Raw genomic sequence first — 24,634 nt, forward strand, 5'->3', positions numbered from 1 at the left:
CAAAAACCCCCTACATCTCATTTCCTATCATTTCTCTATTCTATTAAAATAATATATATATTTTTTTAACTTTTTTTGCTCACTTCCATTTACAAACTTAACTACTCACTATTTTATATTTTTTCTTATGTTTTGAACTATTACTCTCTAGCAAATATTTTAAACAAAAATTTAAATTATTTGTTTGTCCATATGATAATAATTTTATTTTATTTTTACATTTTCATAATTATTTAAATTATTGTTAAAATTATTACTTTTAAAACTATAACAAATACGAGCATGAGAAAATGTAGATGATTAGAAGAAAAAAAAAATTATTTGTTAAAATAAAACATTTATAAAAAAATTATTTAGGGATGGATAGAGAAATTGTTTGTATCACACAATCTTTTTCCTTCAATAAAGAATCGGATGGAGAAGGATAAGATCAAGAAGTTAAATATCTTTCTAAAATTTAGATGATTAGCGACTTTAGGCATCCAAATGGGATGCTCTTATTGATGACGAGCGTGACTTATTCTAAAGTCATTTTAAAATCAAATCAATAGAGCTCTATAGAATGCCATTCTCTAGACTTGTTCTTTAGATAACTATAATTTATCTTTTAAGTGTAAAATTTTCCTTTATTTGTGTCAAATTATAGAAAAATTCTAAGCATAAGCTCACACACAATACTTTTTTTTTTTTTTTTTTTTGACCTTTTACCAAATGTGTGGTATATGGATAATGAATAGAATAATTCAATTAGTTTAAGAAGAATAAATCTAATTTTTTTAAAAAATAAAAATAAAAATATATATATATATAGTGTGTGACATATTGGCAAGTCAAAGATGTGTCCGTAGAGAATGCAGATGCGAAGGAGAACTATCATCGATCCCACTTCTTTACTAAGGTTTTGTAGCAATGCACTCCTCTAATTAGCGTCTCAATGGATTGGGCCTATTTATTTTTTTGGTATTTAGTGGGCTTTGTTGGGTGCATGGGCAGCTTAACATATTTTGTGGCCCAAGACAACAATTAGATGAGGCCTTTATTAAAAATTAATAAATTATTTTTCTACCAAAAATAGTATTCTACTCTCATCTCTTATAACCATTTGTTCCAACACTTTTTCTCTGTAACACTTATCACTTATGCCATCTTTCTCTGTATTTACCATTCCAAATTAATGCAAGATTTCCCCATTTTTGTGCTAATCTAACAATTTTTTTTTTTAAATATTTCTAATTAAAGACTTCTCAAGGTTGGGTGGCAACTCTCACACTTGAATCATATTCTCTTCAATTTCAATATAAAATAAAAATAAAAAACAAAAAATAAAATAAAATCAATTTTTACCAAAGGCCCAAAATCAAAACAAAAATTATATTTAAATAAATATGTTTTTAATGATATTAAAAAATTTTTTTAAAAAAATATTTAAGTAAAAAAAAAATTGTACGAAAAATAAAAGAAAGAAAGAAGAAGAAGGCTCTAACCTTCTCTTTGTTCCCACTGCCAAATGCCCTTTCCATTTTCCAACGAAGTTCGCTGCCCACATGCCCAAAGACATTTTCTTCCAACGAAGTCCGCTGCTGTTGCATCTGATTCTCTGTCTCTTTATTTGTAGATAAATTCCTTTATCGGCACCTTCCACTTCCAGCTAACAGAATAAATTCTGGTTTCCCATTTCTTTCTTTTTCTGTCCGACTCAAGCTTGGAAGATAAGAGAAGAGTAGAGTAGGGATATCACCTCCAACCCATGGCCAATCTCGGTCCCGAGTACCCGTACTCTCCGATCCCGGTCGATCTCTTCGTTTCCAAGAAACATCGTGGCCTTTCCCGTGGCGACCTCGGGTTCGCCGACGCCTCCGGTCGCATCGTTTTCAGGGTCAACCGTCCGTCTTCCAAATCGTCTGCTAATAAGCTAGTACTTCTCGATGCCACTGGAAAACCTCTGATTTCGATGCACCGTCACGATGTCAGTCTCTCTCTCGCTCTCTGTTTTGGTTCCGCAGAAATAATAAATATATATTTATTTGAAAAAAAAAAAAAAAAAACTATAATTTGGGAGACATTATTATACATACGGATGTTTACGTAGGATGGGTCGTGGGAAGGCTACAAGGGTGGGGAGCAGAAGGACTTGATATTCAGAGTTAAAAAGGCTGAAACCGACTTGGAGGTGTTTCTTCTTGACTCGACCTCTGAACTGAAGGTGAAAGGCTGCCCTTCCATGAAATCCTGCACCATCTATAAAGGCAATGACATATTGGCTCAGGTATAATAATGCTGAACTTTACAGTCATTGCAAATTTTACCCAACTTTGATGATTCGTTTAGCGTACTTGTCCGATTGTTTGTGGGTGCAATGTCTCAACTTCGATACTTTGGTTACCATATTGAAATTTGGTTGTGTTTTCTCCCTTCATTAAACTTTGGTACAACTTTCGTAGCTTGGCTCAACAAACCGTCAATTGACTTTGGTACAAGTAAAGAGCAAGAAGCCCAAAACAGGCTATTAAAAAGAAAATGGCAAGATTACCATTACTCAAAACCAAAACTATCTATGATTTAAAAAAAAAAAAAAAAAAAAAAAAAAAAAAAAAAAAAGGAAGAAACCTTCAATTGCAACACAAATTAGACATACTAGCTCGTCAATTGCCAAAACGCCTCTCAGATCTCTTGGGATGTTAATCCACTTAATACATTCTGGGGAGCCTCCTTTAGCACCTATGTATATCCCATATGATAAATATAAGGGTAGGTAGTGTATGAGATTCCACATTGCTTGAAAATAAGAAGTTCTTGCTCTTTATAATGTTCAAATGGGGCTCCAATTGTACCATTAATTAGTCCTTTTAGAGTATAGGCCATGTGGTTTGAGTCTTCCATTGGGGTATTACAAATGGTATAAGAGCTTATCCCGATCAGAAATGTGGGACTTGAGCCATGCCACCTACAACGGATAAGCCCGTCGAAGACATCGGAAATTTAAAGGGGGTAGATTGTGATACCCCATATGATAAGGATAAGAGTAGATGGTATATGAGATCCCACATTGCTTGGGAATAAGAAATTCTTGTTCTTTATAATGTTCTAGTGGGGCTTCAATTGTATCATTGACTAGTTATTTCGCAGTATAAGCTATATAGTTTGGGCCTAACATTGAGACTTTACAACCTAATTCAGCCAAAACAGTCACTCCTAATTCACTTTGGAGACATGGCTCAACAAATGAACAAATGATTGCCTAACTAGATCAATCTGATCCATGATTCCATAGTAGCGTGGATACCATTGAACACCACCAGCACCTAACATCCAGTTAACCCCCACTTTTGAGTTAGACTTCAACTCTTATGTCGCACTAATTAAGCTTCCCACATAACTTTAGCATCCAAAATGAATTGACCTTAGCCATGGTATTCATATGGTCGTACCCTCCCCATAGAATGTAAAGTGCCTGCCCTGTATCATTTATTAGTACCACCACCACTCCTTGGGGTTTCCAAGACAATCCAATCATTCACTTTTACAAAACATCTCATTTCATCTCATCCAATTATTACAATTTTCCTAAATTTCCATACAAAATAAAATAAACAATTCAATTTTTTCAAATTCCAATACAAAAATAATATTAAAATAAAATAATATATTTTAATAATATTTTATTCAACTTTCAATTTTAATCTCAACTCATCTCTAAAAACAAATGAGAGTTTAACCCTTCCTCCACTTTGCCTATGCCACTCCAAGGGTTAGGTTCTAGGAACCCTCCCTTCAACACATGGAAGCCCCAGTTGCAGAGCAACAAAACGATCAAGTTGGGATAATGTTGTCACTCTGCTCACCTGATTTATAAATTCAGCCAACATCAACTTCACTCTAAAACGAACAATCTTCTTCTCCTCTATTTTGTCCTCCATTCTAGCCTTTGCATCTTCTTGACCAAATGCACCAATTTATGAGAGAGAGCCAGATGTTGTGAATTCAAATTTGCTTTACAAAAAACCACAACAAAACTTGATTCCTCCAACTCACTCTGATTCCCAAGAAGTCACCAAAAATATTTTTAAAACAAAATTGGCTCTCTGCAGAGCATAAAGTGTGATCTTAAGATTCCACCATCTGGATGACACAGCAATCACACTTGGCGCCAAGGGGATGTGATGTTGCTGAATATGCATAGTAAATGGCAGGGTTTGATGAAACGCTTTCCACATAAATATAGAAATCTTAGCTGGAATATGTTTTGCACTAAACCAACTTGCTGCAACATACCTGTTGACCACACATCCTCAATTGTTGCCAGGCTGACTTTGTAGAGTATATACACCAGTTTTAGAGGCTGTCCATACAGGTGCATCCTGACCTTCTCTAATTCACCACAGTTGAAGGTGGTGAAATTGATCTCCACAAACTTGTGTCATGCCATGGTAAATTGACGTCTCATTTAGATTGGTCCTGAACCACTAATAGCTGCAATACTGATCCATATGTTTTTCCCTCTTATTTGCGCGATGCCATGTTAATCTTATGTTATGTTTTGATGCAGACTAGTCTCATGTACAAGCTGTGGCAGCTTTATGTAAGAAAGGATAAATTTCGACTAACCATATTTCCTGGATCTGTCGATTATGCTTTGGTCGCGGCATTGATTGTAATATTTATTGATCGAAGAAGACATTAGATCAAAGAAAAGGATCGTGTAAAATTCAATGCTTTTAGGTGATTCTTGTACCCGGGGATAGTGAAAAAAGGATCCTATACATGCATTCTGTCCGGGAACTAATGTATTGACATTTGGTACTACGAATGTAACTCCATATCAGCCTTCTACTTCAATTTGTGTGAAGAGGCTCATATTGTTAAAAAGGTTGAAACTCTCCTCCAGGTAGAATATGCTTTTCAACCCCCTGGAAAATTGACCTTTTCTAATATGTTCTCCCACATTTGGCTTCCACAGACAAACTCTCAATGCTTTATTTACATAAGAAATTATATTTACAGTCATAAAATGAACGAGCTGTATCTAGGATTACTATAATATGCCTTAGGCTGTGAATAAATACTTGGCAAGATGGCAATATATTTCAAGCAGACAGCGAATGTAGGTTTGATAATGTCAATATTTGCAAGGAGGTGACGATTTAGAATCGGTACAAGTCATTGCAAATATTCTTGTGAAAGCTATAAAGCTCAAACCTAAATTCTTTTTATTTCCAAAAGAATTTATCCTCTCTTTTATTATATTTATTTCCTTTTTAATATCTCCCTTCTAGCCACAAGTTTGTAAGGAAAATAGCTGACTAGATTAGCATGAAAGCAATCTATATAATTTGTTTACTTGCATAGATCCGCACACGTTATCACCTGTAATGTTCTGTTGTTGCGTAAGCTGGTGATAGACATACACAATTGGATGAGAAAAATGTAGCAAAACCAATGCAAGAATATGCAGCTCTTAGTTATATCACCACCGCAGATGGAACTTTAGCATAAATCTGATAAGGGGGCTAATACAGTAAAAATGAAAAAGACTAAAATGTGATGCAATTACAAAATCACAAAATTAGTACATGATTAAACAACTGAAGTGTATAAAAAAGGCTAACAAAAGAACTGGCTTAGCCAAAAAAAACTCACAAATGGATTAACTTCAAAGCAGAAACTACCAGATCTTAACTGGTCTATATGATACATTGCCTTTTGACTCTTTGAGCTCTAATCCATAGGTTAGAAAAGATGATCCTGACCAAACAAATCAATTATAATGGAGAATTCCCATCCCAATGGCAGCATTGGAGCAAGAATCCGACAAGAGCAGTTTTATTAAAAAAAGATGAAAAAAAAAACAGAGGCTATGGAGCAAAATAGGCACCTCTGCAAATGCACATCTAAAAGGAAAAAAGGTTGATGAGGACGTATATTATGCCGACTGCCGCATCAAAGGAACCAACCACCTCATCTCTGTTCCATTTCCATTTGACAAGTAGTATACCTTCTTCCAATTTTCTTCTGAGAATACTTCACGATTTACTAGTCTTTGCCTGCCAGACATGACAACAAAGAAGCAATAATCTGAAATAGAGTCTAGGGGGTAAAGGAATTCATAAAATTCTGCCATCGAAACAATCATTTACCCTTATTTTTTTAATAGTGTTTTTTTCCAGATGATTATTAGGGCCAAATGAACCCAAACAATTTGAGACATAATATGTTATGATCTTTAGAGAGTAGGATACCTTCATAGATATCTACAAGGAGCAATCTGACAAGTCAAGTAGCTGCTTGAACAAGATAAAAGGCAATCAATTGGTCATTGGCCTCCCATCAAATGATTGGAGGTCAGAGACAAACTATCCAACCGCGGTGAAATCTCACATTAGATTCTACTGTTTTATCGCATCATTATATTTTGTAATCATAATATCTTTATGTCAATTGGAGATTGGCACCTTGATAATTTTAGTAACAGCCTTAGCACGCTTATAAATTTCTGTAGCATACCTAAGGTAATAATGACAAACAGTTGCTGCTTCGTCCAAGCTATAGCGAGGAAAATTAACACGAGCATCTACAGGAACATCCGGTAAGTCTTTACGAAGCTTTCCAACTGCTGTTGAATGAGAGAAAGCACCCACCATCATGTCATCATGCATCATAGACCTAAAAGCATTCACCTGAAAATGACAAGAATTTCTTTTATAATGCACATATATATGACAGTAAGTCAAGTACCACTACGGAAGCATATATATAGGACGATTGAGCTATAGGGAGTAAGCTTGAGAATCAAATGCCAACATCTTCATTTCTGGGGACAAAATCAACACAAACTTGGCTACCAACTTTCACTTGAGTGAAGGATACAACCAACAAGCTAACAACCAAAGGAGTGAGTTCCTTCGAAATGGCATGAATGCAATTCCATCGGAAAGAGGAATTGGTGAAATTCTTGTATACGCTAATATTTGCTGTTTCAACAAGATTTCAAACTGAACAGTTGGCACTAACCATTGCAAGTTCTCTAGCATGCACTGGTCGACTAGAACGTATAGTTACTGCTTCCTCATACTCGCTGAAGGTAAACCAGCTGTTATACTGGAGACAAGTAACAGCAAAATATAGTTAAATGACATACCAGGTAACCATACACAATAAATTCTATACATATAATATTAACCCAAAGAACTGGACAATATGCAGCATTTGAAGTTGAAGCAAGAAAGTAGAGACTGTTCTCACTTGATCAATTGCTATAAGCACAGGGATATTTTTCACAAGTGATAACTCTCTCCTCAAACGAACAACCACTCCAACAGCTGCATGTGTGTGCTTGATACCAGTGTTAACCAGGTCATAGAGCGTAGAACCTTCAGGCATTGCCATGTTATCAACATCTTTCAACCATCCAACACCAGCACCCTCTCCCAGTGGAATCGGACCATCAATTTGGCATGGCAATTGTTTTAAGTGGGATTCATTCCATTTCAGAAAATCCTGGAGATAAATGACTCATGAGGAATATGCAGACCCACTGAATAACAGGTAAAAACAAACTTAACAGATCATGAGAACCACCAAGGTACTGTATGGAGCCATTACAGAAAAATTGGGATCAGGGATTTTATTTTATTTAGGCAGGGGATTGGAACTGTATCCGGATGTTTCCTTAATGATAGTTATTGAGAATGTTTAATCTAAAAACCAAATTCATGGTGAATATAACTACCATAAGTGAGAACCCCAAGGGGTTAGCCCAAGTGGTGAAGGCCTTGGTCTTGGGGTCTCATTTCCTTCAAGGTCCAAGGTTCAACACCTCATGGGTGCAAACAACCCTTTGAGGCCACACCCCCTGGTGAAAAGCCAGCAATTTAACCAGTTCCGTGTAGGGAAACTTCCGAGGGTGTGGTGCACGGGACCGGAGTTTATTCTACAGGGGTGGGTCCAAAGGGCCCTGCCTTGGAGAGGTTCCCCGACATCAAAAAAAAAAAAAAATTAAAAAAAAAATAATAACTACCATAAGTGAGTAAAGAGGATTGATTAGCTCATGGACCAAGGTTTATATGCCACATCACATTGAACATCGTCAACAAACTCTGCTACGAAAACATAGAACTAATAGCTGATGTTGAAAATATAAGAAATGGAACGAGCATCTTTATGTTGATCTAATTCTGCTCAACAAAAGAATAAGTTCTGGAGATTGACAGATACCCATGTAAGGCTGAATGAAGGGGGAAAAGAAAAAAGGTAACACTCTTGCCTTGAGTACATTTGCAGCTTGAAGAGGTGTGTCCCAATGACCCGTTTCTGGGTTCTTGGAGAAAAATCCACCATGAGTCCACTCTCGGCCCCTGGGTACATAAAAGACCAGCCAACCTTCATCACGGGCCCAATGAACAAGCATTGCAAGTGCAATACTCTTCCCACAGCTAGCAGGACCATCCAAGACAATCTGCTTTTTAAGTTTGAGACCTAAAAAGATTATAGTTACCAGCATAAGTGCATCTTCTGAATGTGAACTATCATAAACTTCACAAGCTCATCCCATTGTCTTATGATTCATATACAAAGAGAATATCATTCATGGTTGGACGTTGGGAAAAAAGAACATAATGTTTAAATGGGGGAAGAAAAGGATGCACTAAATCATATACTAACTACACTGGCCTTTATTAAGCCAAATAGGTTGCTAAGAGATTCCTCAAAGGAGTTGAGCAACTTCAATACTCTACTATACATAGGTTTTTCCTTTTTGGAAGACAAGAGCACAAACAATGTACACACCAGGTGAGATGTTCGTATTTCCGCTAAAACATGAAGATTCGTTAACCTTAAAAAAAGATGGGATCAAGATATTCTGAATTCGCAAGAGCACAGTGAAATCTTAAAATCCTAACCATTACTGGTTCAGACTTTCCATCTCAATTCACAAATTAGTGATAAAAATTGATTAGGAGAAAATAAAAATTCACTAAAGCGTCAACGTCGAGTTGATAAAATGTAATATGTAACTAAAATAAAATTCATATATTCAAAAGCCTCAGCCATCTCCGAATTAAAACAATATTTGAAGTTCCAAACTAGCTCAATAATAGATGTTCGAATTAACATTAAGAGATATTATTACTACGATTTGAAACTCGTCATTACATTTGACTTTACTTTTTTAGAGAGGAAAAAAAAAAAAAAAAAAGAAAGAAGTGAAAGTGATACCACTACTCACCTTTATCATCAGAGAAGCGCAATGGAGGATCAACAATACGCCTAAAATTATCACGAAGATCCAAAAAACTCTGTCGAACCAGCAAAGCCGGTCTAAGTGAGTCCTCGAACTCCTTCACCATACCTGTTGGCAACCCCTCCGGTAACGCCGTTTTCAAACCGTCCATACTAATCCAAAAAAAGAAAAAAAAGCCCACTTTCCCAATCACAAACACGAGAAAACCAATACATACAGATATATAGGTATATACACGTGGATGGCAAGTAGTGGGATTCGTATACCTGAATTTGAAATAGGAGCAGGCGTCTTTCCGGGAGAGGAGGGAGAGTGAGGGGGTGGATGTGAACAGGGGCCGACCGTCTGGTCCCAAATCGATGGACGGGTCCTTTTCGTCGGCGGCGAGGCTACGTGCGCGGGATTGGGCGTCGGAGAGAGCGGCTTCGACTTTGGCTTCGGAGGCGGAGGCGTGGTCGTGGGCCTTGGACTTAGTCTTCTTGGACATGGCGACATTGGACTTGGGGTTCTTGGAGGAGTAACTTTGAGCTGAGGTTGGGACTGGAGAGGATCTGATCGAGCTTCTCGTCGCTGCTGAGCCTACTCTCAGAATACACCGCAACATTTTCTCCAGTATCCGAAGTAGATTTCTCGAGGTTTTTTCAGAGCAGCACTGCTAGGGTGGGTTTTGGTGGTTTCGGGCTGACCATGAGGGTACTTGATAAGTGAACGGAGGTGGGCCCATTACGTGACATTCTGTTAACTATAGGCCCAGGCCCAGATTTAACTATGAACAGTGTTTTCCTTTTGGGTGTACTATAGATTTTTTTTTTTTTTTTTTCAGTTTTTGTTCGAAATAAAGAGAGAGACGCAAATAAAATGAGTAGATCATTTAATATTGTATTTTTAGAATGAACATTTAATATTTTTTTTTAGAATAAACATTTAATATCGTTTTTTTTAATGAGATGAGACGAGAAATTCTCAAAATTTCTCACAATTTCTTTCTCTTTTTCATTTTTTTAATTTTAAATATTTAACTTTTTCATCTAATCAATTACTTAATTATTATAATTTTTACAAAATTTAAAATAAAACATAAAAATCAATAAAATCTTTCAAACCTCAAAATAAAAATAATATTAAAAAATTATATTAACTTTATAATTTTTTTATTCAACTTTTATTTCTCATTTCTTAAAATTTAATCAAATATCTTAACTCAAATCATTTCATTATTATTTATAAATTATTTCACTATTACTCACAAAATGTTAAAATATTATAAAAATCAAAATCAATCTTTAACACTTGAAAAGCGGCGAGAGGGCTCATTCCCTCCTTCCCTCACTTATTTGGCCTATATGTCATTCTCTTGAAGTTCCCCATTTTCACAATGGTTGAAGATTGATTTATCTTGGAGCCTGTAAATAGATATGAGTATTCTGTAGAAATGTATCTCTATGAATTATGTTTTTCCTTGAATAGCTGTTGAGATCTCTCCATCCGTGATTCACTCCCTGCATATTTTTAGCTTACTGTTAATAATATATTGACGTTTGGTTTCCTTTTATTTATTCTATACAGAGACTGTATGACAACCATAATGCTCCTTTGTAAAATTATATAAGTCAATGCATCAGGCAAGAAACATAGGTTGCTTTATTTCTTTACATGGTATCACAGACACACGAGATTCCTCCTTTCATGGCTTATTCTTCAACGTCCTTGATCCCACCTGTGACAGAATTTTCTTCAATAGATCTGTTCTCCACAAAAACAAACATACCTAACATTTTCATTAAACTAGCCTACACCAATTATCTTCTATGGAAAACACAAGTTGTCCCTATACTATGTGGTCATGGGTTGCTTGAGGTACATCAATGGTGAGCTTCCATGTCCTCCTGCAACTATCCTTAGTGATAATGGTAATTCAACCTCCAATCAAGAAGCACATAAATGGCTGCATATTGACCAACTAGTGCTTGGTTGGTTAAATAGTTATTTGTCCAATGCTCTATTATCTCAAGTGATAAATTGTGAAACCTTTTTAGATGCTTGGGAGGTTCTAAAAACTCTATATAGACGTCATACCGATGATCAGGTTCAAAAAATGAAAGGAGAGTTTCAATCTCTCATCGAAAGTAACTATTCAATAAAAGATTATCTTCACAAAGCCAAGTCTATAGCACTGGCTCTCAAATATGCGGGCAAACCTATGGATGAAGATGATTTTTATCATCTGTTTAATCAAAAGATTGGGTTCTGAGTTTGACCCAATTGTGGCAACCATAAACGTAAGGGACAATTTTCCACTGCTTGAAACTGTAATCAGCAAACTAAGAAACTATGAGATGCATATATCCCTTACATGTGACTCATCTACTGTCACATTTTATTCAAGTCGTGCGGGTTCTACACCAAATCACACACGAGGCAGTCCAGTAGTTGGACGTGGACTTGGCCCCAATAACTAGTAGAGGTTCAAAGGCTCTCATGGTGGGGGTGGATGCTCTACAAGTCGCACACCTGCTGGACACACACCGCAATCTTTTGCCCATGGAGGCAGTAGGCCATAAGTTCATAATAACCAAACGACTCGTATCACTTGTTTTAGGTGTGGGGCTCCCTATCACAAAGCAGACACTTGATGTGCCACAGATGAAGAGGTTGAACAATATCAAGCCTTTCTTGTTGTTCAACTTGGAGATGCTCTAGATGAAACTTGGTTTCCCGACACAGGGACAAATAATCACATGACTCCTACCACCATTGATGCTCAAGATATTATTCCCTATACTAAACATGACTTCATAATGGTTGGTAATAGATCTGGACTTCCAATTTTTGTTGTTGGTCAGTTTAAAATCCCTCAAACTTCCCTTATTCTTCACAAAAACTCTGAGGCTCAAATTAGATACACAGTTCAAGTGAGATGAGATGAGATATTTTGAATAGTAATGAAATTGTTGAGTGAAAAAGAGATGAAATAGTTTATAAAAAATTTTGTATTTGGATAATGAAATAAGATGAGATAATTTTTAATTTTTTGGATTTGAAAAAATTGTGGGTTCTACTACTTAATAAGGGTAGCTGAATTGTCTACTGTTCATGCACTGTTCATATCAAATTGTACTATTTATACAATTGTTTGTGTCAGATTTTTATTATTTATGTATTGTTCATTACTGTTTATTTAAGAAGATATTTTTAAAATTTAGAAATGAAATATAGTGTGTTTTGATATAAAAAACTAGTGTACGGTACAAATGATATGAAAACATCTCATTTGTGTTAGCCATCTAAACCGGGCCTAATTGTTCTTGATCTTAAAAATAAACTTATTTATGTCTCTCAATTTACTGCCGACAATAATGGTTGTTTTTTGTTCTATCTATGGGGTTTTCTCATCAAGGACTTGAAGACAAAATAGGGCTGTTTAAAGGCCTTGTTAAAGATGGACTATATCCCTTACGTCTCAACTCCACTACTTTTTCTCCTGTCGCATTTCTATCAACTAAAGTCTCGGCACTTTGTGGCATGCTCGCTTGGGTCATCCCAGCACAAGAATTCTAAAAATGTTATTTCTATCTTTACATGTTTCGAAGAAAGAAGTCAATTTTTGTGAAAGTTTCATTCTTGGAAAATCTACTAAATTGCCTTTTACATCTCGTACTCTTCATGTTCAATCTATTCTCCATACCCTTCATAGTGATGTATGGGGACCAGCTCCCATTTCTTCATTTGATGGTTTTCATTTTTATTTAGTTATTGTTGATGAATATTCCTGTTATATTTAAAAATTTCCTTTTACACGAAAATCCTATGCCTTTCATACTTTTCTCAATTTTCTCACAATGTTAGAGAATCAATTTCAAACTCACATTAAAATTATTCAAAGTGACGGCAGTGGTGAGTTTGTAAATAATTCTCTCAAAAATTACTTTGCTTCTAAATGAATTATTCACCGCTCATCTTGCCCCAACACTTCTAAACAAAATGGTTTTGCTTAACGATGTCATTGTCAAATTGTTGAAATTGGTCTCGCCTTAATGACTCACTCTTCCATACCCTCTCATTTTTTAACTGCTACTTTCACGATTGCAGTTTTTCTTATAAATTGTCTACCCACTCCCATGCTTCATGGCAAGTCTCCATATGAACTTATTTCTCATACTCCACTTTCATATTATACTTTACATGTGTTTGGTTGTGCTTGTTATCCATATCTCACGCTTTTTGGATGTTCAAAACTTGACTTAAAATCTACTCGATGTGTCTTTCTGGGATATTCTTCTCAACAAAAAGGGTACTTCTGTTTGAACATGGGCATTGGTCATCTTTACATTTCAAGGCATGTTCTTTTTTATGAAACCCACTTTCCTTTCTCTACTACGCATGCAACCCTCCCTTCTAATTCTTCTCACTGGTTTCACGTTCGACTTGTCCTCACTCTTCTTAATAAAAATTCTACTTCAGTTGTTCCCATTACCTCTAGACCTGTGTCTCAATCTACCACATCTACAAGTCTTGTCCAGTCTCAATTGAAGCCACAACTAATTTCCTCTATTATTATGGCATAAATGGAATCTTCCAATTCCCAAGTTGTGCCAGTGTCTCCCAATCTCAGCCCCTCTCACACCTATCCAATGGTTACTCGGAACCAAGGGGACACGATGGCCTAAGGTTTTCCTCTCCAACTGACATCCACTTCCCACTTGTTTTCTTGCTACATATGTTAATAGCCTTTTGAGCCCAAAACCTATAAACAAGCTCTTAAGGATCCTCTTTGGGAGAAGGCCATGTAATCTGAAATAGATGCATTACATGCAAATAGAACTTGGACTCTAGTTCCTCAACCAACGGATGTCAACTTAGTTAGTAGTAAGTAGGTTTTTAAGATTAAGACTCGAGCATATAGTTCTATTGAAAGATACAAAGTTCATCTTGTTGCATGAGACTTTAATCAACTTTACGGTCTTGATTATGATGAGACCTTCAGTCCTATCGTTAAGCTTGCTACGACCCGATTGGTGCTCAACTTTGCTCTTTCTTAAAATTGGTCGTTACCCCAATTTGATGTTAGTAATGTCTTTTTGAATGGGAATTTACAAGAAAATGTCTATCTTACTCAACTACCTAGATTTGAGGATTCTAATTATCCGCATTATGTTTGTTAGCTTCACAAATAATTATATGGACTAAAGCAAATCCTCGTGCATGGTACATGAAGTTTAGTGCTTATATTCAACAAATGGGTTTCAACCGATGTCCATATGATACGTCCTCTTTTTTTTTTGTCGTCAAGGTACATATATTATAATTCTTCTAATTTATATGGACGATATCATTATTACCTGTTCTTCAGAGTTAGCCATTAGGCATCAGTGCTTTCCTTTTTCATATGTCAAAAGTATTTCATATGAATTATTTCCTTAGGCTTCAAGTCTCTCGTGATAGTGATACTCTCACATTATGATAGACAAAATACTTGCTCTCTCTTCTCAACAAATTTGGACTTGAAGGAGTCAAGCCCATTCCAACACCTTTGATGTATGTAATTCACTTTCAGCCACTAATAGTTCTCTTCTCAAGGAGCCAACTCTATTTTAGTAAATGATGGAGTTTCTACAATACCTCACTTTAACACGACCGGATACAACCTATATCGTGCACTTTGTCTGCCAGTTTATGCAAGCTTCTCACGCTTCACATCTAGTTGCAATTAAAAGAATTTATTGGTATTTGAAGGGTACAATAAACCTAGGCCTTCAGTTTGTTAAAACACCCATGTCTCCTCTTGTTGGTTTCATTGATGCGGATTGGGCAGTGTCTAAGGAAGGCAAGCGCTCAACTACAAATTGTGTTGTTTTATGGGTCCAAATTTACTGCCATGGGGTGCGAAGAAGCAAATAGTTGTCTTTAGATCCACTGTCGAAGCCAAATATTGAGCTTTGACATCTACTACTACAGAATTAATGTGGTTTATGAATTTACTTTACAGCTTGGGCTACATACTTCCAGCTCCTATGTTACACTGTGATAATATAAGTGCCCTAAATATTGCTAAAAATTCAGTGTTCCACCACCACACAAAACATATTGAAATTGATGTTCATTTTGTGTGAGAACAAGTAGCCCGTGGTGCCATTACACTTGCTCACATTTCGGGACATGCTTAGGTTGCAGACATTTACAAAAACTCTATCTAATTCCAAGTTCAATTCAAATTACAGCAAGCTCTGCATTCGACGAGTCTCACTTGAACTTGAGGGGGAATGTAGAAACGTATCTTTATGAATTATGCTTTTCCTTGAATAGCTGTTGAGATCTCTCCCTTCGTAATTCACTCCCTGTATATTTTTAGTTTATTGTAAATAATAGATTTACGTTTGGTTTCCTTTTATTTATTATGTATAGATTGTATGACAACTGTGATGCTCATCTATAAAATTACAGAAATGATTTGTGCAGTCGGGAAATGCAGTCGGCTGTAAAAAAAATTTTAATACGGGACCTACATGAAAAAAAAAAAAATTATTTTTATAACTTTTTATAATTCATGTAGGTCCCCCTGAATATAAAACAATTTTTTTATAATTTTTTTTTATTCATTCCATACAGCCGACTGCACGCCGACTGCATTTCCCGACTGTATGTAGCAAAGCCCATAAAATTATATAAATCAATGCATCAGCCATACAAACATAGGCTGCTTTATTTCTTTACACATTCACCATCATGTCCATCAACTGTCAACTTTTTCCTCAAATGTTGGATCAACCTAATCTAACTATTTCCATCCCATTGTCAATTATGTGTGGCCATCCCACGCTGATACAATCATAGGCTCTACTTAATTTAGAGTTACGTAAATCATAGTTCTTCCAATTAAGGTAAAAGTATAAAATCCCAATATTTATAGATATAACTATTATATAGTTTGCGCAATTTTATTAGAGAATTGTTAGTTAGTAAATAGTTGTCTTATGACTGCGCATTAATTTTGAATGTTAGTTGTTTGTTAGCTTATTCTTTTTAGATTGAGCTTATATATATATATTCACATGGAATAGTCGAGGTGAGAAATGATTTATAAAACTCAATTTCACCCGTTACATAATTTACAATAACAAGATGTCCACATAGGCATCCCTTCCCCTTCTCATGGTTAGGGAATATGAAATGGCTTAATTTCATATTAGGCATCAATTTCATGAGTTTTGATGGCTAGCCTATAAAACCAGCCAGGAGTTACGAATTGGAGGGACTACATATAGCCCATTCCCCCATTTGGTACGAGGCTTGGATCTTGGCACAAGAAATCTCTCTTTTTATAAATATGTGTCTCTCTAGTCTCGATATTTAGGGTGTAGAATTTATGAGTATTGCTTTGATATTATCATGTAGTGCACTCCATTATTGACAAAATTGATTCCAGATGAATGACAACGACATAAAAGTTTGTGAAACAATCGAACTTAATCTGAGATTTGTCACTAGATATAAACGCTTATACTACACTATTATATAGTTTTTTTTTTTTAAAACATAATTGATATACGATTGGACACTCTTTAAATTCTATCATAATTTTTTCGTAAGGGTACTTTGTATTTAACATCATGCCACATATCTTTCTAGGCCCATCATGTCACATATTTTTGTCCACCAATAATTATTTAGTTAAAAATTGCAATCGCTTATGCTCGGTTGGAGATATAAGAGTACTCCTTGTTCGACTAAGTACGATTAGAGGATGTGTCATTATGTTTTTGTTAGGATGAAAAAGGATTGAGATTAAGTTGTAACTCAACTTGTTGTAAGGAAAAACCTGTGAATCACTTGTGGTCGTAAGGGAGAGCCTTCAAATCCCTTATATTCTCCACTACATTGCGAATCCCTTTAAGCTTCTCTTCGCTTGTGTTTGGATAGTCAGATAATTTCAAATACTCTATAAATAATAGTAAAAAATAATAAAAAAGTATTGAATAGTAATACAAAATAGTAAAAAATAGATGAAAATTAATAATAAATAATAATAAAATATTTCAAATAATATTTCACCACCCAAACTTTATGCACACTGCCAAGAGAACCTAATGGGGGTGTAATAGGCCTTAAATTTCAAAGAATTCACCCAATGTTTAGTTCTTTTGGGGCTCGAAAGGAACCCAGCCTAGCATGTTGGGTAAGGGCATTATTTTGACTTCTTTGGTGTTAGGGCAATCCTATTTTGCCACTCAACTCTTATTGCTGAGCTTGCTCGTTAGTGTAATTTGTATTTTTTAAAATATATTTTAAAATTAATTAAAAAACACATACACATTCATCAGTAGTAACTTTTTTAAATATTTAAAAAAATAAAATAAAATAAAAAAATACACTAATGATCAAACCCAAGGACAAACCAACATTTTCCTTGATGTTAAGAGAGGTACAGCCATATGTTTGTAAATTCAAAAACTGAATTACTACCACAGCATGAGCTTAGTCAAATACTCACTTCACATCTCCTTAAAAGCCTTAAAATCATTTTTATGGGGCAGTCAAATAAAATCATGAATGGTAAGTACCAAGTTCCCAACCAATTAAATATAAGTCAAAACATTAAAAAGAATACAATGAAGCCCACTAAAGTCCCCCATCCATGAAAAAAATAGTCAATTTCCTAATTTGACTTTGATCTGGTTATAGTGCACTTGTTAAAGTGCTCCACTCATTTTATCAAGCAAATTAAATGACCGCTCTAAAAATAAGCTTGCAGAATGCAATATTGAATATTATAAAAAGGGAAATGATATTTCCATCGATAATATCTATCCAATCATTGTATTGATTGTATTTTGAGAAATGATTTGTGTAGTCGGTAAATACAGTTGACGTGCAGTCGTTTTGAAAAAAATAAATTAATATGGGACCTATATGAAAAAAAATTATTTTTATAACTTTTTTTTATTCATTCTGTACAACCATGAAAAAAAAATATTTTTATAATTTTTATTTATTTATTCCGTACAGCCGACTGCATGTCGAATGCGTCTAGCAAAGCCCTTATATTTTTCTTTTACTTAATAGTTAATAAAATATTTTTTAAATATTTAAAAAATTTTAAAATTTCTTTTAATTTTTTTTTTTTTTGCACGTTCGTTAGATATTCTCGATGGAGTATGTTAGTGAGTGTAGCATTCTCTTTATAAAAAATGAAGCTTCCTTAATACCAATTGAATTTAGTTGGATTGACCGATGACGAGAATGTAATATCACGTACTAAAAAGGAGAAACCATGCTATTCATGATTTCTCTTAACATGCCTGTTTGGGTCAACACATTATCTTGTTTGGATAATAAAGTAAGAGATTTATTACGTATAAATAAAGTTACGTATTAATCTGTATATCAATATTATTTTTTTATATTTAAAATTTAAATTAGTACTATTTTTAATAAAATCTAAATATTAGTGCACAATTATACTTATAACTAGATTTTTTCATAAAGTAATTTTAGATATTTCATTTTCTAACATCATTCAAACACAATACACTTTTTCAATTTTAAATTTTTAAATTTTTTTATCTAATAATTACAAATTTACTAAAATTTTAAACAAAACACAAAATATAATATAATTTTTTCAAATCTTATAATAAAAATAATATTAAAAGTTTTTATAATATTTTTATTCAATTTTATCACTCCTTTTCTAAAATTTAATAAAAAATCAAATTATATTATTATTATTCATAAATATTATGAAATATTCTAATAATGGATCCAAAAGAGTTAAAAGATCTAATGCATTAAAAAAGCAGCTGATATTAATCAGTAACATGCTGATATATATATTTTTTTGTTAATATTGTATATCTAAGAACAGCATCCCAACTAGTTCTGAGACGAGTAATATTATATATAATTATTTTTGCATAATTTTTATATATATTCTATTGATATAATTAGTTAAATTAATTTTTTTAATACATAATTAATCATATTATTTAAATACATAAAAAAATACATAAAAATAATTCAACATAAAATTTTTATTCTTAGACATGCGCTTATACTCTACACCATTTTAGCTTTATGTGCCCGAAAAGAGAAAAGCTCTTGGTTGGTTCTATCCAAGAGGAAGTTGAAACCTTATCTACACCCTCTAGTCGTAATACTTTAAACCCCAAACTGGTTTAGGTTTAGGAATTCCTTGACTTTGGGATTCCTCGGAATTGAGTGTTCAAAGGGTAATATACTGTTTTTGCGCTGTATTTGGGAAAAGAAAATATCTCCAAAAGTCTGTCTCGAAATGTTGCTGGCGGCAGGAACCCCAAAATTCTCATTGTTCATGTATCTTGTGGAGTCTTCCACCGACTTTCTAACCTTTTCCCACTGTTTCCATTTGTCTTGTGGGTCCAATGAGGAATACATAATCCCTCCCTTTCACACGTTAATGAGTATGATCCATCTTCTAGATTGTACGACTTTAGATCACCAAAAAATACTTTATAGTCTTTTTGAAAAACATTTCCTCTTTATTTTATTATTATAATTTTTTTAATTTTTTATATAAAATATAATAAACAATTCAATTTTTTTAAATTTTAATTTAATTTTTTTAAATTTTAAAATAATAATATTAAAAATAATATTTTAATAATATTTTATCTAATTTTTTACTTTTCATTTAAAATCATATCATCTTATCTCATCTCAATATCTAAATAATTCTTAATTATTTGTCCAGATAATTATGTCCTGACAAGAATTTGCTCAAATTTAAAATAGAAATAGACATATGAAATAGATTTTAAGATATTTATTATTCAGATTTTTCTATTGAAGAAATCTTTTTTTAAAAGGTAATGTCATAAAAACTTTTTCAAACATAAAGATCAATGTAATACCCTTATAACCAAAACTTTGCATGTAAAGGTGAGAGAAAAAAGAGATGAAATAAAAATTTTAATTGATCACTTAATAGAATATTTAATTAATTAAAAATGTTATAAAACACAAATCTATCGACTTGATTAAAGTTAGGTAATTTTATCGTGTTCATGTCCAATTTCACATGTACAAAACTCTTTTACAAGGAATCTTACTTGTTAATCAGTGTACACAATACACCCTACCTCTGTACCAATTTGCAAATACTCAAGTAGATGACAATATCTCCAAAACTCTACAGAAAATAAATTTATTGTATTAAAGGCGCCTATAGTATTGTTGAAAGAGAGACTGAAGATTTAGTGATATTATATACCATATTTCTATTCTATTAAATAAGATTTATTACTTTTATTTTTATTAGATAATAAGAAAATATCTAATAAATGATTACTTAATAATCATAAATGTATCACATCTTATTTAATAAAATAAAAATAAAATAATAGTATAAAATAAATTTAACGAGTGATTCCGCCTAACTTGGGTCACAATGGTAGAGTAGCAAGAACGGCACAATAAGATTAAGGAGAACCTTCACAGCATCGAGCAATACACGATGGAGTATGAGGATTTTGTCGACCATTGATTGTCATGGCGCTCGTCGCCTAATACTTGCTTTTAAGCTAACCGTAGGCAATGCACACGGGAGGCCAATGTCTGCCCCGAACCACAACATCATAAGAGGCATGTTGTTGCACGGATAGTTTATGAAAATGATTGCATACCCGAATCAATTTTTCTGACCTTGGATATGATAGTTTCATGGATATTTATTTTTGTGAAGGCATGTTGTGGCATGATTCGTTTATCGCTACCGGTTCTGACCACTTTTCTGTTTAGATTTAAAAATTCAAGCTCTGTTAGATGTTGGGAAACAAAAATGTTAAAAACAGGAAAAAAAAAATAGTAACAAAAATCATAGAGACGAGAGAAACGAGGAATTAACTGTTAAAAGCGGAAAGCTTGGAGAGAAAGAAACAAAGCCTAAAAAAAGGTCAATCCTTAGTAATGAAGGGAGAAAGTACAAACCCACGATGAAGGAGATAATCATTATCTGACTGACATAAATGCAAGCAAGCACAACTGCATCGTCTCTTACCCCAAACCCGAGCTGCCCAAAACATGGGGCTACTTTGTTTGTACGCCGTGAGAAAGATATCTCAGTGGCTCGGCCGCCACCCATTCAAACCCACGAGTTTTTGACCCAAAACAGACAACTTATTTTTGTAAGACTTGCAAAAAAAAATAAAAAAATAGAAACAACAAAGCTTTTGATTTCCACAGTCAAACCTCGCCCTCAATTTCTCAGAAGGCTCCTTCCCACATTGGAAAAAAACAAAAAAGACAAGAAACTTACACAATACGTGACCATCTTCTTCACCACCTCTCTTTCTTTTCTTCTTCTGTGCCTTGTAGCTTTTGCTCCCCTCTGCTCTCTCTCTCTCTCTCTCTCTCTCTCTCTCTCATAAGACTTCCTTCTCCCCCTTCTATGGCCTCCTCTTCCGGGAGCTTGGACACCTCGGCTAACTCCCAAAAATCAAGCTTTACTTTCTCGACGACCAACCACTACCCGTTCATGAACACCTCCTTCTCCGACCTCCTTGCCTCGTCCTACTATGATGAGAACCAAAACAACAATACCGCAGGTGCAGAGAATAATAAGCATCGTGGGCTGTCTGATCGGATAGCCGAGAGAACTGGGTCGGGTGTTCCAAAGTTCAAGTCGATTCCACCTCCCTCGCTGCCCATTTCTCCACCTTCTGTGTCTCCCTCTTCCTATTTCGCTATCCCTGCTGGTTTGAGCCCAGCTGAGCTCTTGGACTCCCCTGTTCTTCTCAACTCTTATAACGTAAGTGTAATGGAAGAAAGTTTCTCTTTTTGTTTTCTGTCGTAAAATTGTGTTTGGCTGTTGAGAAAATTGAGGTATTATGTTTGGAGGCCGAGCTTTTATGCTGTTTGGTTCTGAGGAAAAACAAAAGAAGGAAATGAGGGAATATCTCAACTCAACTCAGACAAATTATTGTGTCTGACTCAGTTGACTTTGAGATTTTCTTCATTTTCTTAGGAACCAAAACACTTTGAAAAAATAATTCATGTTTATTAGCAATCAGTATTATTTGTTTCAAACTTCCGTTTTCAGTTTGCTTTGATATATGCTCCTAAATTAGCAGATGGGCTTGTTCGTGCCCGTCTATCTGATTGAATTTTGTCATTCTTTTATAATTTTGTTGTTATAATTGTTATATGTGTTTTTCTCTTTTCTTCTTCTGTATACAGACTCTGCCATCTCCAACTACTGGAACATTCCCAGCTCAGGCCTTCGATTGGAAGAGCAATTTTGGCAACAACCAGCAGAATGTTAAGAAGGAAGACAATAACTACGATTTCTCTTTCCAAACCCAACAAAGGCCTCCATTGTCATCATCAATGACAAATTTTCAGTCCTCAAATACCGCAATTCAAACTGTATACAACAAATTTCATCATAACATGTCCAGGTTTCTTATTTTCTTCGCTTTGGTCTTAAATTAACAATCTTTTTATTTGTCCGAAAAAACTTTTACAGGCACAGCAGCAAGCATGGAGTTTCCAGGATATCTCCAAGCAGGCTGATTTTTCCTCAGGGAAGAAGAGTACAGTAAAACACGAATTCGGTTCTATGCAGAGTAGCCAGAGCTACTCCCCTGAGATTGCCACCATACAAACCAACAACACTCAGAGCAACAACAACGGGGGGTTCCAATCAGATTATGGCAGCTGCCACCAGCAGGCTCAGTCTCTCAGCAGAAAGTCTGGTGACGGATACAATTGGAGAAAATATGGACAAAAGCAAGTTAAAGGAAGCGAAAATCCAAGAAGTTATTACAAGTGCACGTATCCCAATTGTCCAACAAAGAAGAAAGTTGAGATGTCCTTAGACGGGCAGATTACTGAGATAGTGTACAAGGGGAGTCATAACCATCCCAAGCCTCAGTCTACCAGGAGATCATCATCAGCAGCAGCTTCTTCTCATTCAATTCAGGCTTCTAATTCTGCCCCCACTGAAATTCCTGATCGGTCATTTGCCACACATGGTAACGGACACATGGATTCGGTCGGGACCCCGGAGAACTCTTCAATATCCATGGGAGATGAGGATTTTGATCAGAATTCTCAGAAGTGTAAGTCCGGAGGAGATGACTATGATGAAGAGGAGCCTAATGCCAAAAGATGGTTAGCGTTATAGCCTAGTTTGTGTGAAAGTATTTTCTTGTGTTTAGGTTCGTTTGGTGGGTTAATCTTGTTTGTTTTTTGGGTTAATTTTGCAGGAAACAAGAGGGTGAAAATGAAGGTCTTTCGGCATCTGGGAGCAGAACAGTGAGAGAACCTAGAGTAGTAGTGCAGACAACTAGTGATATAGATATTCTAGACGATGGATACAGATGGAGGAAATATGGGCAGAAAGTGGTCAAGGGAAACCCAAATCCTAGGTAACCCTTATTTTTCATTTACTCTCAATACTTTGTCAAACTCCTGGAAAAGAAGTGTTTTGCATTCAAAGTTCTATTGCTGGAATCCCTAGCTCTAAGCAGCACTTGCAACCTCAAAGTCTTGGTCTTGCTTTGCTTAGCATTAGATATCATCTACTTGGCCTTTAATTACTTTTGGAGTGTTTCAAATCTTCTGATCTACTTTTGTATGAATGGTAGGAGCTACTACAAGTGCACACACCCAGACTGTCCGGTGAGAAAGCATGTTGAGCGAGCCTCTCATGATCTAAGGGCAGTGATCACAACCTATGAGGGAAAGCACAACCATGATGTTCCCGCAGCCCGTGGCAGTGGCAGCCACTCTAATAGGCCTTTGCCAAGCAACAGCAACAACAATAACAACATTGAAGCCACCGCAGCATTTAGGCCGAGACTTCCAACATCCGAGGGGCAAGCACCCTTCACCCTGGAGATGTTGCAGAGCCCGGGGAGTCTCGGATTCTCGGGATATGAAAATGCAATCGATTCGTACATGAACCAGTCTCAAGACACAGACAATGTGTATTCAAGAGCCAAAGAAGAACCAAGGGATGACCAGTTCTTCGAATCATTGCTTGCATAGTTGTGCAAGGGTTGGACTTTGAAGGAGTAGGATCAAAACAATAAAAATGAAGCACAGGTTCCTTAATTGATTGCAATTTTTTTGTTTGTTTGTTTGTTTTTGTTGGTGTATATTCCCACAGGGATATTGGTTTTGTACATCCAAAAAATGTATGTTATATAGACAAGATTCCCAACTCTATTCTTTGATTGTTTGGAGGGGCCTCTGTTGGCTAGAAAACTTGATAGCCTGAAAAATCACTTTTTGTATCTCTTCTCATTCATTCCTAGTAAAGCAAAGAAAGTTGGAGTTCATGTTGCTGAGGCCATGGATGAATCAAACGTGGCTGTTGTTTTATTGTTTGTTTACCCCTGAAAAAAATAAAAAAACCTT

At 35.1% G+C, this 24,634-nt stretch overlaps 3 protein-coding genes across 5 annotated transcripts; 2 read left to right on the top strand and 1 right to left on the bottom strand.

Moving 5' to 3' along the window:
• Positions 1-1,468: 1,468 nt before the first annotated feature.
• LOC122294359 (protein LURP-one-related 7-like) lies at positions 1,469-4,956 on the top strand. 2 transcript variants are annotated; one of them, XR_006237584.1, is made up of 4 exons: positions 1,469-1,966; positions 2,090-2,266; positions 4,304-4,427; positions 4,547-4,736. XR_006237584.1 is itself a non-coding variant. In XM_043103025.1 (3 exons), exons 1-3 carry the CDS (start codon positions 1,748-1,750, stop codon positions 4,679-4,681), a joined length of 531 nt encoding a protein of 176 aa, XP_042958959.1. In that variant the 5' UTR covers positions 1,472-1,747; the 3' UTR covers positions 4,682-4,956. The 2 variants fall into 2 exon arrangements, 1 of the variants encoding a protein (XP_042958959.1); XM_043103025.1 differs by lacking the exon at positions 4,304-4,427 and having other exon boundaries at positions 1,472-1,966; positions 4,547-4,956.
• A 566-nt stretch (positions 4,957-5,522) lies between these two features.
• LOC122294357 (28S ribosomal protein S29, mitochondrial) lies at positions 5,523-9,918 on the bottom strand. 2 transcript variants are annotated; one of them, XM_043103024.1, is made up of 8 exons: positions 9,505-9,918; positions 9,224-9,390; positions 8,261-8,472; positions 7,240-7,494; positions 7,009-7,095; positions 6,502-6,674; positions 5,873-6,041; positions 5,523-5,742 (listed from the first exon to the last, which is right to left on the bottom strand). In XM_043103024.1, exons 1-7 carry the CDS (start codon positions 9,840-9,842, stop codon positions 5,921-5,923), a joined length of 1,353 nt encoding a protein of 450 aa, XP_042958958.1. In that variant the 5' UTR covers positions 9,843-9,918; the 3' UTR covers positions 5,523-5,742; positions 5,873-5,920. The 2 variants fall into 2 exon arrangements, with proteins under 2 accessions (XP_042958958.1, XP_042958957.1); XM_043103023.1 differs by having other exon boundaries at positions 5,523-6,041.
• An 11,579-nt stretch (positions 9,919-21,497) lies between these two features.
• On the top strand, positions 21,498-24,555 carry LOC122294570 (probable WRKY transcription factor 25). Its single transcript, XM_043103437.1, has 5 exons — positions 21,498-22,019; positions 22,448-22,636; positions 22,737-23,383; positions 23,479-23,640; positions 23,860-24,555. The coding sequence occupies exons 1-5, from the start codon at positions 21,660-21,662 to the stop codon at positions 24,260-24,262; spliced, it is 1,761 nt and encodes a 586-aa protein (XP_042959371.1). The 5' UTR covers positions 21,498-21,659; the 3' UTR covers positions 24,263-24,555.
• Positions 24,556-24,634: the final 79 nt, after the last annotated feature.

The sequence above is a fragment of the Carya illinoinensis genome, chromosome 14 (genome assembly GCF_018687715.1).
Source record: "Carya illinoinensis cultivar Pawnee chromosome 14, C.illinoinensisPawnee_v1, whole genome shotgun sequence".
Lineage (NCBI taxonomy): Eukaryota > Viridiplantae > Streptophyta > Magnoliopsida > Fagales > Juglandaceae > Carya > Carya illinoinensis.

Excerpts from the sequence above, each read along its gene's own strand:
- LOC122294359 (XM_043103025.1), top strand. The coding sequence starts at position 1,748 with ATGGCCAATCTCGGTCCCGAGTACCCGTACTCTCCGATCCCGGTCGAT. Across the intron at positions 1,967-2,089 it reads TTTCGATGCACCGTCACGAT|GATGGGTCGTGGGAAGGCTA; the intron begins GTCAGTCTCTCT and ends ATGTTTACGTAG. Across the intron at positions 2,267-4,546 it reads GCAATGACATATTGGCTCAG|ACTAGTCTCATGTACAAGCT; the intron begins GTATAATAATGC and ends GTTTTGATGCAG.
- LOC122294357 (XM_043103024.1), bottom strand. The coding sequence starts at position 9,842 with ATGTTGCGGTGTATTCTGAGAGTAGGCTCAGCAGCGACGAGAAGCTCG. Across the intron at positions 6,675-7,008 it reads ATGCTAGAGAACTTGCAATG|GTGAATGCTTTTAGGTCTAT; the intron begins GTTAGTGCCAAC and ends TGTCATTTTCAG. Across the intron at positions 6,042-6,501 it reads GTTTGTCATTATTACCTTAG|GCAAAGACTAGTAAATCGTG; the intron begins GTATGCTACAGA and ends CATGTCTGGCAG.
- LOC122294570 (XM_043103437.1), top strand. The coding sequence starts at position 21,660 with ATGGCCTCCTCTTCCGGGAGCTTGGACACCTCGGCTAACTCCCAAAAA. Across the intron at positions 22,020-22,447 it reads TTCTTCTCAACTCTTATAAC|ACTCTGCCATCTCCAACTAC; the intron begins GTAAGTGTAATG and ends TTCTGTATACAG. Across the intron at positions 22,637-22,736 it reads CAAATACCGCAATTCAAACT|GCACAGCAGCAAGCATGGAG; the intron begins GTATACAACAAA and ends AAACTTTTACAG.